Raw genomic sequence first — 19,154 nt, forward strand, 5'->3', positions numbered from 1 at the left:
TTTGTCTATTTGTTTTCCTGAGAAACTATTTTGTAGACAATAATATGTAAAATGATAACCATTGATAATTTCCTACCATTTTGTCTGTAATTTGCTAAGTCCCCCCTATTATTATGTTATCCTTCTTTTATTCTTTAAAATTAAAAAAAAAAAAAGATACGTGGCCAGTATACTCTTCACTATGACCTATTAGACCTTGCATATCTCACGACCCTAAACTATTTTTCCTGTCAACATTCGTATCAATATATCACTTCAAATCTCCTCTACCATACAATTCTAGTTATATTTGTGTTTTCTGTACCTCAAACACATGAACTTCTTTCATACCAATACCTCTGACTTGTTATTTTCTCTGCCTACAACCATCCTTGTCATCATAGCTCAGCTCAAATCTCTCCTCCTCAGACAGGCCTTCCCTGTCTTCCCAACATAAAGCAGTCTTCTTTCTGGCTCTGAGACCAAGCAGCTGAGGGCAAACTGATGGATAAAGGCAAGCACCGATGAATCTCACATATGTCAGTAATTCCATTGTTTTTTAAGTCCAAAAATCTCCTTTCCGCAAAAATCCTGCTTCTAGTAATTCTTTCCATATGTCTCAGCAGCCCATCACTGTGATCTGTAGCAGCTCAACCAGGTTCTTGATCAGCACTATTATCTTCATTATCATCATGACATACCGGTAACTTACTATGTGCCAGGTAATATTTTCAGTGCTTTTCATGTATTAACTCATTCCATCCTCACAATAACCTTAGAAACTTATGCATGCTTCCACAGCAGGTGAAGAAACCGAGGCACATGTTTAAATGACTTCAATTAAGTCACAGAGTCTGAACATAAATAATCTGGTGCCACAGCGTGACTTTTACACTATTCCTTGCTATGCAGAATAAAATAAAAGAAGCATAAAGAGAAGGCATAAAGAGAAATACAAGGCATTAAGAGAAATTTATTTAAATCATAATGTAAAAAGCTACCTAAAATGTCTGCATTTAAATAACAGAAAGAACTTTTGTAATTTGTATTTAACTTGAAAATAAGTTATTATCCTATTTTAAGACACCAGTAAGTCAACAGCAGTGCTTCTACATTAACTTTTAAAAAGTAGTGTTTAATCCTACTGGGTTTCAAAGATTATGGCTAAGCAAAAAGCCTTGTCAGTTTCATGACAATGCACACATGCATGCGCACACATACCACATGGGATTTGTCAAAAGTGGAATAGAGCAAGCTATGGCAGAAAAGACAGAATCATACCCTGATAACACTAGGGAATCTTATGTAACAAATCATTTCCAATGGCCTGTTCTCAGAAGAAAGCTGACTTCTATTATTTATTCATCTTCTACATAAGGATTTACTAATCATTTGTCAGAATTTTCCTCAAACTATTAGAAATATTTTCTGAATGGAACCCAATTTTTTAATCTTCTTTTTTAAAACGAAAATTAACACTAAATAATGAAAATGTCTTACCTTCTATTCCCAATCTAATCTTCTTAAGACCCCTCTCCTTCAAAACTGATTTGGCCACATCTCTGTTTTCAATGTACTTGAAGAATCTATACAATTTTGTGCTATAAATAACTGGAAACAAAAAGACAAAAAACATTTCATATTAAAACCGAAGTACTTAAAGATGAACTTAAATCCATCTTGATCATCAAAGGAGCCCGAAAGCCCTAAAAGCCCACATAATAGATGCACTAATGCCAAAGAAAGACTAGCCAACATGACAGGACAATATTCAGTACAGTTAATGTAGAAGCAAACGTCTACTTAAGTGGAAACAAGAAAAGCTGTGATAACCAATCAGGTAACCCAATCCACTGGAAGAATCTCTTTCTGAAAGATACAGGAAGAATTTCTTTCTGAAAAATCCATCAGATACACATTTATTGGAATGGGATCTACCCCAAGTTTCGAGTAAGAGAACCAAAAGAAGATATCAATAACGTATCATTATCAAGCAAACAAAGTAAAGGACTTTGCAAAGATGCCTACAAGGACTAATCTAGAGGGGGAAAGAACTGCCTTATCAAAGAATATGAAACAGTTACATTTTACTTTTCATGGATTGAGCAACTATTAATAATTCCCCATAAGGCAAAGACCCAAGCCCCACAAAATGTTTTCCATTCAGGCGAACAGCCCCACTTAATACTGATGTTAAAAACGGCAGATTCGAGCATGTTCTGCCTAGGTTAGTCTGTTTAGAGAAAACTGGCTTTGCAAAGGACAGACATTCCACTGACAACATGTTGAGTCTTCCAAATGTGCTGGGAACTTCAGGGAGTTACACTGATGGACCTTCCTCGCCTTCTCTCTTTCAGGTGGAGTAATCTCCCTTAAAAGGTGAACTGTAAAGGTTTTTTCAAAAAAAGAAAAACATACTCACAAACCAAACCTGCTGGTTTAAGAGCCAGTTAAGGAAAATACATATACAAATTCTACTCATGGGATAGATTTGTGATTATTACTAAATCCTTAAGATTACTGATATTTTAAGAAAAAGATTTTTTTTGACAAAGAAATGTTTAGAGCATCATAGTAATCTCTATATCCTCAAATGTCTTAGTTAGGTTGGAGTATCTTGGCATAAAATGCAACAGACAAATTAAGTGAAAATGCAATTCAGTCCTTTTAAGCTTCAAAGCTTAAGACAAAAAAACAAGAAAAAAATTAAAATAGCGTAACAACGGAATAGAAAAGGCTAGGCCTATTATAACACCTTTATCATTATAATCTCATTTCCTATGTTCCATGGTTAGCCCTACTTTCTTGGAGTCATTTTCTTTTTTAAATTAAAATATAAATAAGCTTGTTCATTCCTCTTTCCTCACAGAAAATAATTTTGGATATTTTTGATTTTTAGTAATCTCATTTTTCCTGGATTTTGTTCCACCTTTTATTCCACATATTAGAAAATCATTGTCAAGAAAGAATCTAGGGCTGAGGAAACAGCAAGAGAAATACCTATTATGATTATCCACAGAAGATATTTCAACACTCCAGTATATAATGTAAAGGAAGTATGTCAGTCTCAACTCTGAAAGATGCCACTATAATCCATATTAAGATGACTGTTTGGAAATCTTTCTCAAAGGTCAACAGTAACAGCATTTGGAGTCAGCTTTTTGCTTTGTTTTTAGAAAAGGGTATATAAAGTGGAAAAACAAGAGATTAAAAGGCTCTGGTGCTTTCTATATCCTGTAATTAACTCTAATCCTTACCTAGTCAACGGACTCGATTTTATAGAACAAGAAGCTAAGCTATTTTACTAAGTTTCTTAAGCCATTCTTTCACCTCTCTCCATTTATGAAAGTACTCAGAAATGCTAATATTGGGTTCATCAAGAAGAACATACTATAGATTTTCTAACAAAAGAATCAAACGACTCTAGAATTAAAAGCTTAGAAGTAGAATGAAAAAACATTCAATGCTGCGCAAGACATGCTGGTGTGGTATGGTGAGAAACACCTGAAGAAACAAAATTCTAGAATTTGTGAAGGACCACTGTCTCTTCTAGGAACACATATGATATTAAAAAAAAACAAACAAAAAAACAAAAAAAAACTTGAAACTTAAAGTTACCCTCAGAAAGTCAACCAAGAACAAACCACGTCTGTGCATGACAGAGGTGGACACACTTTCTGCACAGGGCTGGACAAGAAACACTTTGGGCTTTGCGAGCCATGCAGTTTCTGTTGCAGTACTCTGCCATGATAGCATGAAAGCAGCCATAGGCAATACATAAAACTTTATTTATAAAAACAGGCAGCAGGCTGAATTTGACTCACAAGCTAGTTTGCTGATCCCTGGTGCATGTAAGAACTCGATGTATTTTCTTGACAAAACCTGTCCTTCAATTAACATTATTTTTAAAAAAGATAAGGTGATAATTCAGGAGAGAGAAAATATGCCAAGATACTTACTTTGTGAATATTCTTCTCCCATCTGTGGTGGATACTCTTCATCCCAGTCAACTACATCATCATCTGTAAGTACCACTATATGGCATTCTCGTTCCCCACTCTGGGCACTAGCTACCATGAGAGGAAGGATCATTTCTTCCAGATAAAATTCAAATTGCCTACGAGCACCATCATTTGACAACTCATGCATCAGGGCACCTGAAATGAAACCCACAAAAATATCTTGATATTTTAGGATGGCTGATAAGTAAAAGAAAAGCAGAAACAAGGTGTAAAAAACCCTCCACCAGGGCTGGGGATTTAGCTCAGCAGCACGGCACCTGCCCAGCAAGCGCAAGGTCATGAGTTTGAGTCCCAGTACCGGTGGCAGGGGGGACTCTCCACCAGATTAGTGGTCATCTATCTTGGGACACTACACCTGATATACTGGTATTAGTTAGTCACCAAAACTGTCAGAGAAAAGCCTGCTAGTAGTACGGAGCAACCACATTCAGTGAATGAAGAATCAGGTAACAAGCCAGAGAACCATAAGGAGAAGACCTACAAGAGGAGTGATGGTGACTTCACAGTTAAACCTAAAGGAAATGTCTTTAAAGACAGGGATGCCAGAATTACCAATAAACTTAATGCTATTCAAAATCCTCTAGCCAACCTAACAAAGTAGGAAAGAAATTTTAAAATGTTATTTACAAGAGGGTCAGTGATCCACTAAGAATATATGATCATCAACTGAAAGACTATTAGAAACAAACAGGATTTTGTGAGGTGGTTATTATGATTAAAGTATGAAGTGTTCCCCAAAGACTCAGGTATTGAAAGCTTAATCCCCAATGCAGCAATATTTGGAGGTGGGGCCTAAAGAGGAGACTACTCATTGAAGGTACTGACTCATAAACAGGTTAATGCAATGATGAATTCATAACTGAAGGGGTTATTAGGAAGTGAGGCCCAGGTGGAGGAACTGGGTCACTGGGGCATGCCTTTGAAGGATAGATCTTATCCTCCCTCAGTCACTCCCCTTTCTCAGGTTCTATCTTTGCTTGCTGATTGCCATCAGGTAAGCCACATTCCTCTGCCATGCCATGCCGCCATGTTTCTGCCTCAACACAGGCTTAAAAGCAAGAGTCAGCTAACCAGAAACTGGAACCTCTGAAACTCTGAGACAAAATAAACCATTCCTCCTTTAAGCTGTTTGTGTCAAGAATTCTGTCACAGCAACAAAAAGCTGACTAATAGAATGGTTAAATTCAAATGCATCAGCTCAGTAACTTTTTCATACACTAGCAGTAAGAAAATTTAAATATTCTTACTGCTCACGTAAGTATTCTACACACAATAACAAAAGCACAAAAGATCAAAATCAACAGTATCAGAGCTGGGCATATGGCTCAGTGGCATAAGCACCTGCCTGAGTTCAATTCCTGGTACCCCCCCGCAAGAAAAACCAGTATCAGAGCAGAAATTATATGAAGAAATGACAAAGCTCTACCAAATAGACAAAAAGTGTGAATAACTGGCAAGCCAGTATTTGGAGCAGGAGTTAATATAGCAAACACGCTAATTCTTCTAAAAAAACTTCAAAGAATACTAATGAAAAACTCAAATTTTTAAAATGTCTAGAATGAGTCAGATCTAAGTACGTTTGAGCCTGAGAATTACCATATATACGGAGGAAAAGACTGGTGACACCAGAGAGGACAAGTATAACAGGGCCCTATAAAGTTCAAGAACCCACACAAGGCCATCCGTGCCACATATTGAGTTCAAAGCCAGCCTGAACTATACAGCGAGACTGTCTGAAAACAACAAGAGAGCTCAAGAGAGGAATGCAATCATTTATTAACTCAGCAAAGCAGTTTAGTAAGTTCTTACTATGTGCCAGGCACTGCATATACACAAAGATGAAAGTATAAAGTACAAACTGGCTTACTGTCATGAAATGAAAAAGAAGAGTGACAGCGAATGTGACAAACGAGCAAATTCCATCTAATATTGTATGTTAGGCACTATTCAGGTAATCTTCCCAGAAATTTTGTAATATTATTATAACTGTTTTTATTTAAAGATGAGACAACTAAGAAATAAAGCTTTAAGAAGCTTGCTAAAGAAACCCTGGTCTTTGGTTAATGAACATTTAGTACCTATATATAAATTCTGAAGAGACAAATGTAGATATTTTAGTTCAAAGTACCATTCCAAATATTCAACAAAGACCCATATTTGCAGAAAAAAAACATACAGTTTAGGACTCAAGTCAACACCTGCAATATTTCTTTACATTTTTCCAAGACCACAATTTCCTAAAATTTCTTCAAATTCTATGCATACATTTTTCTTAATAAGGTCTTTAAGAATCTCTAAATTTTCAGTAACATAATTTAAAGACAATTATAAATATTATTTAAAAGTTTATAAGTCTATATTTTACATAGATTCTTATATAACTACAGTTATATAACATAATACATATATCGATACACAGGTAATTACATAATATAAAATACTCAATGAGAGTAAATCTAAAGCATCACAGAACTAAAATTCCTTATTCCTTATTCCATGAATAAGAAATTCTAGTGTTTTTAAAATCAGAATTATCAAACTTCAACATCTATTTATATACAATTTAATTAAAATGGTCTCACGAATAACAGCATAAAACTTGAAATAAAGGAATTATAATAATACTTATGGTTGCAATTAGAACCATTTTTCAACGTGTGAAAAAAGTAACTTTTTTCATATTTACAGGTGGATCCTCCAACTGTCCAACTATTTGAGTTTAAACTGCTTAGTGTCTGTTGTTGGTTTTGAGGGTCTCTTGTACTCTGGGCTAGCTGTGCACTCACAATGTAGCTCAGTCTGGCCTCAAACTTAAGTATTCTGCTTCAGCCTCCTGAGTGCCAGGATTAAAGGCATGTTCCTATCTATTGATTTGTCCTATCAATTTTTTTTTTAAATGGAGGCTTTAAAGTCTGTTTGGCCAACATAACGTGACACCTAGGAAGAGACTCAATAATGCTACTGATTTTCAAGGAGTTACTCAAAACTAAAGATTGGGAAAAGAGGGTTATATTTAACATAAATGCCTTTAAAACTTACTATTCACAGAGTTTCTAACTTATCAATATTTGGGAAGGCATAATACTAATACTGCACTTTAACAGTATCTATCTGTCTTTCTACCTATCTATCTGGGCTAGGGAATCAATGTGATCTATTATAATGACCAATACCATTGATGAGAATTATTTGTATCTTCCATAACACTCAGGATATTATCTCATATAGTAATATGAAGCTACTATAAATTTTTAGTTGATATGATAGATGAAGGAAGTCAAATCACAGTTGACCGAAGTCAAGGCTCCCAAAAAGAGGAAATAAAGACTGATAACAAATGCTACAGGGCTGGGCGTGGTGGTGCACGCCTATAATCCCAGCATTTAGGAGGCTGAGGCAGGGGGATCACTGCAAGTTCCAGACCAGTCTGGGATACAAAGTGAGCTCAAAGCCAGCCTGAACTGCATAGCGAGACTGTCTCAAAAAGACCAAAAAAAAAGCTATAGGAAATAAGTCAAGGAGGAATTCCAGGAGAATTCATTAAAAAAATAAATTATTAAGTTGGAAAATTATACAAAGAGATTATAGAGAATTCTACAGACTTCCATAAATAATCTCCATTATTCAACAATGCACTATAATTCAATTAAATAAATATTCAAAGTCTTACTAGCACACTTTAAGACTTTTCATTCCAATCTATCACAACTCTACAAACCACTTACACACAAAACAGCATACTTACTGAGATCTCTACATTTAATAGTACTATATTCAAAAGAGATACAGAGATAATCGCATGCTTCTCTCAGCTCAGGAATAGATATGCCATCAGGACAACGAATTATTCCTGTCTTATAGTAATCCTGAAAAATAAAAGTTAAAAAAATACATAAAATACCTGGAGTGAAAGTGGCTAAAACTTACCAGTGCTGTGTTGGTAGCATTTTCAAAAATAGTAGAGGCTCTGACATTTCTAAATTATGAAATTTTAAACTTAGCTGGAATCTCAGTTCATCAAACAATATTTTAATTTCACCTATGAGGATAATTCAGGCCCAGACAGATTCACTGACTTATCCAGACATACAATTATTTAACAGCAGAGATGATTAGACCTATCTCTTCCCACTATCTCATTCATCTCTTCTCTCTACTACATGATACCAATCTTACCATTTTCCCACACGAGTTATTTTTTCTATATAACTACATACAACGTTGACATTCTTTTAAAGAGTAAGGTAGTAAATAATGTTATTTTAAATATTACCTAGAGAATCTAACAAAATTTAGTTTTTAGTAAAGACTGTCATATTTAAGTGTCAAGATACATAAAAGAGGGGCTGGGGATTTAGCTCAGCGGCAAAGCGCCTGCCTGGCAAGCGCAAGGTCGTGAGTTCGGTTCCTGGTACCGGAGAAAAACCCTAAAAAGATACCTAAGACATCGAGTCACTAGAACACATAAATGAAAAGCAGCAGAAGAAAGGGAAAAAAAAAAAAAAAAAAAAAAGATACATAAAAGATACACATTAGACATTTCTCTAAATACTATCCTTCAGTGTTTCCATATCATTATAATTAATACTATTATTTACAAACATACTTATAAAGTTGTCAGGACTGAGCCTAGAATCACACATAAGATGTTCCATAGCCACATACGTTATAAACATTCTTTGTATCAACTCCACAGCAGAGTAAATCAAAGTATGGGAAGCTTCCCCCCAAATTAAGACCTGTCTCAAGATTTTTGAGGTTTAGAACTATAGTAACCACTAACACAGTTTCTAAAGTTGTGGAATCAGTGGACGCAAAACATCTTCTGGTACTTAGATAAGTACCAACAACCTGATCAGATCCACTACTTTTCCTATTCACTTGCTATCTCAGGATCCTCCCTCTTCTCTTCTCCTAAAACTCTACGGAAACTGAATTTTCAAACTATCACACTCTACAAATAAAATCTTTATCAATGACTTGAAATAACGAGGGACTATGTAACACTAATTCAGATAATCCTCAAAACCAAAAAAAGAAAAACTTTCTAAAAGAAGGTTTAATACAAAGATGCTAAGAAGTACATTTTCTGCACAATTTTTAAGTGTTCATACATTTCCATATTGTTAGCATGGAGCAGTAAGATATGATTCAAGTAGCCACATTCATTCTCACAGCAAAAATGACTGGCATACTGTATTTAAGAAAATTAAGAAGAAAGGAGTCACAGGCCTCTATAGACATGTTACTACTAAATACTTGAATGAACTGCCTACGCACACCTAAGAAACAAGTCTTTATTTTACAGCAGGAAGGTTATAAAATTCATTTGTTTACATCATATTATCACTACGTACTAAAATAAATGTGAATTAAATTGTATTTAAGGAAAAACAATATCCTCAATACCTCCAAAGAGATACCCAAATAGAACTCTGCTTCCAAGGAAGGTACCTACCAAGGAAAAAGGTCTTATGATTAAGTTGATTCATGTAAGAAACAAACCCTTACCAGAATAGCTCGAAAAACAGTGGAACCAATTCCTTCTGCCACCTCATACTCTCCTTTTTCATTGGGACGTGTGAAGTTATGTTCTCGGCCAGACCCAAACATCCTGTTATAATAAATAATTAAAACACACATCAACAGAGTATTTCCTTCAAAAGTGAAAAAGAATCATAATCTAAGCATTAAATTACATAATTTAGTTTAAGAATTTTTATCAGAGATTTATTCTGACAAATGTTATATATAAAGGCATATTAAAGTTCTTGGGGTGGAAGGGAGCCGAGGATGTAGATCATAGGTAAAATACTTCCTTAGCATACGTGAAGATATGGGTTTATTCCCCAGCATCACACACAAAAAAGATCTTTCTGTTAAGAAATAGTAGTACAGATTCATCAAGCCATGATAAAATTAAATGATAAAGTTGAGGAACTAAAAAAATTTCCACCTCCTCAGGAGGAAAAAAAAACAAAACTAGTCTTTTTGGACAAAAGGTGATTTTTATCTGAGAAAGAAAAGAAAGTATGTTATCTATTTTCTTTTCCTTAAAACTTGTTTTCACTGCACGTCCTTAGAACTTGTTTTCATTGTAAAGTTAGTGCTTTAATGCAGCACATACAACAAACTAAACTGGGAAAAAGAAAGATGACATAAGCAAGTTAGGTTGTTTTATGTTTCACAATCCATTATAAATATAAGAAATCCTACTCAAAATTTGTAGACATGCATCATAGAATTGAAAAACAACCAATCAAATGCTAGGATACACAAGAATGGAGAAATGAAGAGGAAAATTAAAAATTTAAAGAAATGAATAAAAATCTCAATATTAATTTTTATACAAGAAAAATATAAGCTGGGATGACTGTAATGCTTATAATCCCAGTACTCTGGGAGGCTGAAGTAGGAAAATCACAGGTTCTAGCCCAGCCTGGACAACTTAGTGATATAGTGAGACCCTGTCTCTAAACAAACATGCAAACAAATAAATAAATAGCTGAGGATGTAACTTAGTGTGAAGGCCTTGGGTTCAATCTGCAGTACCACAAAAAGAAAATACAAATGGATTGTTATTTTTTTCAAGTTACACTATTGGCTCTTTAATAGCAGTAACTTAGAAAACAGACAATTTGCAAAATATGTCTTTTCAATGAAATTCAAGCTTAAAGTAGTACTCTCGAGAAAATTTCAAAATCAGAATTAAAGAAAGCTGAACCTCTCAACTCAATGGTACCATTACTGCTAAAGTAAACATGGCTGATCTAGGTACTTTATTTAACAGCATCCTAATTTAAATAGTTTCCTCTTTTGTTGTAACACAAACTTTTGTTGTAACACAAACAGGAAGAACAAAGCTTTTGCACTTCAGTTTCCAAAAGAATGCCAACCAGTTTCCAGTTCCTAAGAATATTAATTTTCATCCCCAAAGATGTGCCTCAGTCAACTAACATGAAAAGAGGCTTTTACTGATATAAAAAAAAAGTCATTCAAGAATCAAATGTCATGCAGTTTCCTCAAATGCTTAAACTTTTCACATAAGGGGAAAGCTATTCTTTTCCAATCAATATGAACACTTAATCTTAAAAACAGCTGAAGCAAAATTTCAAATATCTATTTTTTTACTGTTTAAAATTGTACATAAAAGTATTATTAGAAATGTCAAGTCATCTTCCTAACAGCTTCCGTCAGTAGTTTTCCCCTATGGAGTATCACAATGTTAGCATTTACTCTATATTGAGACACTAGCAAATTACATACCAAGACATCAATACAAGACAAAGTCATCAATAAGCAAACGAGAGAAACACAAGATTTCACCTCATGTAAACTTCTACTGCATTTTATTTAAATACAATTTCATTTAATTTCATGAAGATACTGATTTTACAACTACAAAGTATCTGATCCATGTTTTAAACAGGCTGAAAAATCAAGTCTATGTTGTTTATAGCCTTAGATTGTGGTTCCTATAACTATAAACTTTGTAACTCTCTACCAAAAGAAAAAATCAAAGGATGATTATTAATTCCCTCACTCTATTAACTACACTTGTTGATGGTATTTCTTTTTTTGCCCCCTCCTCAAAGTATATACATCAAACTGACAACTCAAGCTCATATTAGCTAACCAAACTATTTTTCTCATAAACTATGTTGATACTTTCTGTATCTGGTGGTTGAATTTGGGAGATCAAGAAACACCATTGCTAAATTTACTCGGTTAAATTAAACCTATAGTCTCAATCTGTACAGACCTTTCAGCGCCCTAACTTTAATAAGTAATATGTGTTCTGTTCCTAGTTGTACTGCAGAGAACACTGGAAATAATATTAAGTTCAACCTTTTGCTCTCCAATGTTCTAGTTGTACTGACAGAAGCAAGTAATTTAACTTCCAAAACTCTGTTCTTTCATCTACAAAATGTGAACACATTACAACAGAGAATTACTGTAAAACTTAAGAAAATAATGGCTGTAAAAATGCTTTGTAATTAGGAATATAAAAGCAGTAATACAAACCTGCCCAACATTGTATTTGGCTGTGCAGTAAAAATGGATGGGTCCACAACAAATCTAGTGTTATCCACTATTAATGTCACTCGTTCTGACGTTCTTACATTCCGAGCTCCTTCTTTTACATTTTCATATACAAATACCATCTCCCCGGTGGTCTTACAGCTGCCATCTGAACTTGACTGACTACTGTTTCTGCTGCTGTTCCCAGTACTGCTAACTGAACCATTTGGAGATACCTTTTGAGGACGAGGACTGCTTGGACGAGAGGAACTATGATCTTTTTCTCTTTCTGAAATAAATATGTTAAAGTTTGTCAATTTTCTTTTAAAAATTCAAGATCTGTATATCTCTATCTGTATATATATTGGATTTAGAAAAGTTGTTTTAAATCACTGTATTCCCATTTTTTGATTTCAAATAACATTTTTCAAAGAACATAGTAAACATTACATTTATTTCCCAAGAATAAACCTCAAAATATCAAAATGTTTCCTAAAACCTTTTCTGTAGCCTTGTAAAAAGATATAGAGCTAATTACTTTTTACCCAGAGTAATATCAAAATTAACTTTTATATTACTCCACTTTAGAAGTACATAGACACAAAAACTGAGTATTCTTATAAGTCAAATAAATACACATTGAAAATCTGTCAAAAATTAGTAAGAGTACTATTATAAACTGTCCTAATTACTAAAAGCGATAACACTATTCTGAGAACATAAAGTACAAACTTAGGAATCTCATTATGTTAATAAGGTCACTGTAAAACCAGCAGTTTATCAAAAAGAACCATCTAAGAAGAAAAAAAAATTCACTAAGTACAGGAGTAAGTACTTTTTCAAATGCCCTTGAGTATCTACCAAATAAAGTGGCTTTGGTAGCTGTTGACATACTGATTTCTTCTCATTTCACTTCACAGAATAAAGCAACACTGTACATTTTACTGAATCCCTATTATCTATAATTTCCATAGGTATAAAATGTTGAAGTTCAGAAATTTTTCTTTAGGTGCTCCAACAGTCTACAAAGGGAAAACAGGAATTAAGATTGTGTGCTAAGTTTTATTTAGAGGCTAGATCCCTTAAGCTTAAAGGTGACCTAAAAAATGTACCTCCATCTCATCAGTTTCATCAGCTTTTGCCAAATTCCTCCATGACTCAGACTACTTAGAACACTCTGTACAGCATTACTGATTATATAATTAGGTTTGTCTCCAGAGATACTGACACCTCCCTTTTATTGTCTGTTCCATAATGCTGGTATAGCATCCCAAAAGCAGAATTTGCTAACTAAACTAATTTATTATATTTTGCTATCCTGTTCTCAGATACTGAATTCTGCATATAACAAACTATAAACTCTTATTTATAATTTGTTAATTTCTGGCTTATTAATAGTAGTCTATCTTCCAGGACCTACCTAGATATTACTAACTTCTCTGCATAATTAGGCCCCAATACAAATAACTTTGATTTTAAATAAACTACCAGAAACTATCTCATACATTTAAAGTAAATCTGTGTGTGTGTATGTGTGTTCTGGGATTGAAACTAGGGTCTTAAGCATTCTGAACTGGTACTCTACCACTGAACCATGCTCTCAGCCTAAATATGTTTTGGAGTACTTTTCCAGAGGCTTAGGATTGAATTTAAGACTGTGAACATGCTAAATATACTCTCTACCACTGCATTATATATTCACCACCAAATCAAAGTAAATTGTCTTCCCTAGGTGAAAATGAAAATTGAGACAGGCATGGCAGCTCACGCCTGTAATCGGGAGGCTGATGCAGGAGGATCGCTGTGAGTTCGAAGCCAGCCTCAGCTACAAAGTGAGTTCAAGGCCAGCCTGAAGTGCACAGCAAAACCCTGACTCAGAAAGACAAAAAAAAAAAAGAAAATGAAAATGGGCAAGGCTGCTTTAGACTGTTACTGTACTTTATGGTCACACAATATATTCACCTGCAATAATAATGTTCATTTATAGTAATGAGTAGGAAGGGAAAGACCTGAACTAGTTACTAAAAATATAAAATACTTCATACTTCTCTTTCATCTTATTTTTATAATGAAATTTGAGACACTATAAAAATATCAGAATAAATAACTCCATAATGGTTATGCTTTAACTTTATTTGTTAGCATTATTAGACTCCTATCACTAATTAACTATACATTCACTACAAATTATTTTATAATAAATCACTTTATGTATCTCATATGATAACAATTAGCTAGAAATTTTGTAAAAATCTATGTCTCACAATCCCAAAGGTATATTTCAAGCTACTTGCTTTTGTAAGACTGTCCCAGACTCAAAACATTCTTGTCAAATTCCATTTAATAAGATTTTTTTTTTTTTAACAGTAAGAACCAAACTCAACTAAAACAAAAATAACTCAATAGAAGAAGCTAGTTTTATTCTTTAGGTATTAGACATAATTCAGTGTCACTGCCTGCTTGTATGAACTGTTGAGAAAGCTAGTTGATTTTACATACCAACATGGTGCTGCCTGGTTGGAGAAGTAAGATTTCTAATACAAGGAGTGAGCTGAGATTCTGTTCTTTCATGAGATGAATCTCGTGATCTGTCACTTGACCTTCGCCTGTCTCTTGATCTCTCATGTCCCCCACTAGCACCATGTAGACTCATTTTGGTGTTGTCCACTCCTCCTTTAGCAACGCGTGAGGAAGTACTGGTAAGAGAGAAAAAAAGTTAACCATAAAAGCAGAAAAATAACATCACAAAATACTTTTAAGAAAAACACAAAACACTTAAGAAAAATACAACATGAACTATTCACATTTCAAGTACAAAAGTTAAATGTTACTTTCCAATTCTATTAGCAATAATCGCACCTCAGATAAACCTCATTGGCTATGATACTGCCACCACACAAAGCTTACTTCCCAATTCTGAAGTCTAATTTATTTCAAACTTGTAGACTGCATACATTCTAGAATACTGTATGAAGATCATATACTTGAATTCACAGTTTCTTACGGATGAGACAACTAAAACCCAGACTTTTGAGTTACATTGTAGCAGTAGTAGCAGAAGTAGTAGTAACATCACCAGCTTCTTGAACATTTGAAAAACTGAGGTACGGATAGGGGAAAGTAACTGGTATCCTTGTCAAAGATGCTAACTTCAACTCATTCTGAGAACTCTTCAAACACTATGAATAAAAAAAAAAAAATTTGAAAAGTATTTATCTGAAAAACTGAACTATAATGATTAGAATTTTTAAAATTTAAAAACCTCTCGAATAGAATAACTTAATCCATGAGAAATGAATACAGTAACTGAAAATGCTGATTAAAATAGTCTAGTTAACAAAATCCACTTACAATTTATTAAGTCATATGCACTATGCATGTACAATGCTATGTTAAATGCCTAAAATGAGAGGTTCTTTCTGGAATTTATCCAATCTAAGTATAGCAGTAATGCAAAAATGTGTAGAAATTTAAAAATTTGTTATATTAACTTCTAAATGTAAAACTACCAGATACACAGCTGTATCCCACATATACAGCTACTAAATGAGCAATACTTAATAAATGCTTTAGAAACAAAGGAAGAAGACACACTGCCTCAGGCCCTGGTAAATTGGTAAGATTTTTTTTGGGGGGGGTCTTTTTGAGACAGGGTCTCGCTATGCAGCTCAAGCTGGCCTTGAGCTCACTTTGTAGCCCAGGCTGGTCTCGAACTCACAACGATCCTCTTGCCTCAGCCTCCCGAGTGGTGGGATTACAGCCGTGAGCCACTATGCCAAGCTCCTGGTAAGATTTTAATTATCAAAATATAATTCAGGTCATAAAACTGAGAGTTAAAAAAAAAAAAAGACCTAAGGCAATTTGGAAATTTACCATGCTAGCATACAATGGGGTTCACAGTCTTAAAATTAAAAGTATATTTTAGAAATAAAAGGAATTTCATGACTTTAGAATAATGAAGACAGATTCATCAGGGTCGGTGGTACATCATCATAATTCTAGTTACTTGGAAGGCTGAGTTTGGGGCCAGCCTGAGCAGCTTAGCAAGACCCTGACTCAAAATATAAAATAAAAAGGTCTGGGGATATAGCTCAGTGGTAGAGCACCTGCCTATCATATACAAACCCTTGGGTTCAATCCCCAGGTCTGCACAAACACACACACACACACTCAAATTATCTTTAGTACTAGTTGATTGACATTTTGAGTGTTTAATATACTGGGAACTCAGGTTTCTCATCTATAAAATGTAGATTCTATTTACTTTCAGCCTGTCTTTTCGTCTTACCTCGCTTTCAGAGTAGCCACCAAACAAGGGAACGGTGATGGTAAGTTAGGCAAGTACAGGCTGGCTGGGGCTGGCATTTTTGATCTTTAGTTTTCAAGGTTGATTATTTTCTGGCTAGGTCTTATTTTGGGGGCAAGAAGGTATGAGAACTAAGTAAAGTACAGCAAGTGCACAGACCAGCAATGCACCTTGCACATAGTATGACCTCTACCTGCTAGAGCATTTAGTTATGACAATTGAGGACAATAGAGTTCAAACTGTCAAGATTTGCTCAGTCTCACAGCATTCAGTAGAATAACTTACACCTTCTGATTTGTTCCAGTGCCCTCTCTATAGTTCTACAGTTCCACAGTTCTCCCTTTATCAAAACCACACTAGTTAAAATGTGATCATCCCAGTGATTCAGCAAAGTTACTTCCTTTAGTGTATCAGGGTCATCTTTTGCTAGTCTCTTAGTTATAATACTTTTTGTTATATTAGTGGTTTATTTCATTAAAAATCATCACCCAGCTAAAACAGAGATTAATAACAGACTATAGGGCTAACTTTTATTGACCCTGAAAGTTACTTCTAAGGAAATAATAGCCCATTATCCTTTATTATTTGACTCTCATAAAGCTAAAGAGAGAAAAAAAAAAATCCATTCAACCTTATATTTAGTGAAAAACACCAGAGAACAATTACACTCTTAAAATATGACCTTTTTCTTCAATTAGAAGAAACCAAAAGATCCTACTGCATTTATCTTTCAAAACAGGGTACAAACACTGGAATTTCTTGCTTGTTTTCTAAGGCAAGAAAAAAGAGATAAATACTAATAGAACAAGGATCACATGTAGAAAAAAAGTAACTCTTCAAATTATTCTGACTGCTAAGTTTTAATCATTTTCAACTATAAGAAAGCATATTTCCTTTATGTGAGTCTGGTAATGTAATGGATACGGTTCAATCACAACTATGAGTAAGGCAAATGCAGGCTAAATGTTCAGTCTGAGTAAGGGCCAAACAGACTAATTAGTCGAGAAAGCATTTCCACCAGATACCTTTGTAGCTAGAAGCCTAGATACTGCTCAACATTCTGCTGAACTATTGGCTTCATTTCAAAACTGCTTAGATTTTAAATGAGTGCAAGAGGTGTCATAATATATTTCCATCTTTTCAGTCCCAAATACAATGCAGTCTAAATCAGACCTTCAAAATCAAATGGCACTGAAGATTAATTACAGCCTTTTCAATATAATAATTTTAGACCAGGAAAGGACTTAAGGCAAAAACAATTAATGTGGAAAAGAAATGAGGACGAGCAAGTTCAAAGGGGACAGCTCTGCTTCAGGCTGCCTTTAAAAGTTTGAGACACAAGAATTGAGGACAGGTAAGGAAATGAAGAAGAGGGCTCAGCCCCAACGTCTGTTTGCAGCCAAGACAGAATAACAAAGCCTGCATTTACTCTCCTGTCTGAAACAACTCCAAAAAGGACAGAATATATGAAACAATGATTTGCAAGACATACTACATTAGGCCTTAAAGGTCCAAAGTAAATGAAATAAGATCAGCAAGAGTCCCAATTTACTATCTTAAGAGCATTTCCAGAGTAAATACAGAGAGGGAAAACTAGGCCAGAACCCAAGGGACTATGTATTAAAGATATGGAGCTAAGATGCTGGGATAAAAGATGGCTAGAGTTCTCAAAAGAACTAGATGAGAGCAGCACAGAGAAAATCTCAGAAAGCTGCAGAGTCCTTGAGTGATGAAAAACACACTGAATGGAATTAATGAGGGACTATAAATTATAGGAGAAAGGTAACAGGAAACATCCAAACTGAAACACAGAAAATAGAAAACAAAATAAAGCATAAATATGCTGTGCTTTAACCTCCAGTGGCCAAACACAGTTGTAAATAGGGACCATAAAGGAAAAGAAATAGAAAGAAAAAGGAGAAATCATGCCAGAAATGTTTTCAAATATGATGAAATTATAAACTCACACATGCAAAATGCACAACAAATTCTATACACACTTCAAATAAAAAAATCAAATAAAACTCTGTTGACCTAGGTTTGCTGTAGTCAACAAAAAAACTCTTTCAAAAATAAAGGGGAACCCTAGGCATGGGGGTAGACCATGTAATGCTAGCACTCAGGAGGCTGAGGCATAAGGGTTGGTAGTTTACGGCCATCCTGGGCTACAGAGCAACTTCTTAGCCTGGCCTGTACAGTGAAACCATCTTACAAAAACCAATAAATAAGTAGGCAAATAGATAAATAAATAGGAAATAGAGAAATTTTCAGACTAAAAAGACACAGTCAGCATTGTCTCCCTAGTGTAAGAACATGAAAGAGTAAGTGGATCCCAAAGCATACAACAGATGCATGCTCAAAAGAGGAAACAACCGGATTAGGGAAAGGAGAAAAGGAAAGAAAGAAGGAAGGAAAAATATACATATGTATACAGAAGGATAGCTGTGCTAACTGTACTGCTGGTGTGTGATGGTTTCTTGAAAAGAACAGTTAATGCTTTATTTATTTATTTATTAACCAATTTTGCATGCTTCTATCTAGTAATAGGAACAACTAATTTGAAGACAACAATATGCAATGTAACAGCCATTGCTGAATTCCTATCATCATGTCTGGTGAAACTCCATCATTTATAATTTTTTTGTTTTTATTTTTTATTCTCTTTAATGGTTTGATTAATTTTGCATTCTTACGTCTGGTAATCTGACCAACTTTGATGAAGATAAAAATATGTAATATAGGGGCTGGGGATATAGCTCAGTGGCATAAGCACGTACCTGGCAAGCTCAAGGTCCTGAGTTTGATTCCCAGTAACCAAAAAAAAA

General features: G+C 34.5%; 1 protein-coding gene across 3 annotated transcripts in view; it reads right to left on the bottom strand.

Moving 5' to 3' along the window:
* The window catches only part of Btbd10 (BTB (POZ) domain containing 10), a 60,901-nt gene that overhangs the window by 8,151 nt on the left and 33,596 nt on the right, over window positions 1-19,154 (bottom strand). For all 3 annotated transcript variants that reach the window (XM_005380311.2, XM_005380313.2, XM_005380310.2), the window contains 6 exons: window positions 14,523-14,719; window positions 12,027-12,312; window positions 9,513-9,615; window positions 7,747-7,867; window positions 3,939-4,136; window positions 1,480-1,590 (listed from right to left, as the gene is read on the bottom strand). In XM_005380311.2, coding sequence (XP_005380368.1) covers window positions 1,480-1,590; window positions 3,939-4,136; window positions 7,747-7,867; window positions 9,513-9,615; window positions 12,027-12,312; window positions 14,523-14,719 — 1,016 coding nt within the window. The remainder of the gene's footprint in view (window positions 1-1,479; window positions 1,591-3,938; window positions 4,137-7,746; window positions 7,868-9,512; window positions 9,616-12,026; window positions 12,313-14,522; window positions 14,720-19,154) is intronic.

This window comes from Chinchilla lanigera, unplaced genomic scaffold, assembly GCF_000276665.1.
Source record: "Chinchilla lanigera isolate Chin_1 unplaced genomic scaffold, ChiLan1.0 scaffold00013, whole genome shotgun sequence".
Lineage (NCBI taxonomy): Eukaryota > Metazoa > Chordata > Mammalia > Rodentia > Chinchillidae > Chinchilla > Chinchilla lanigera.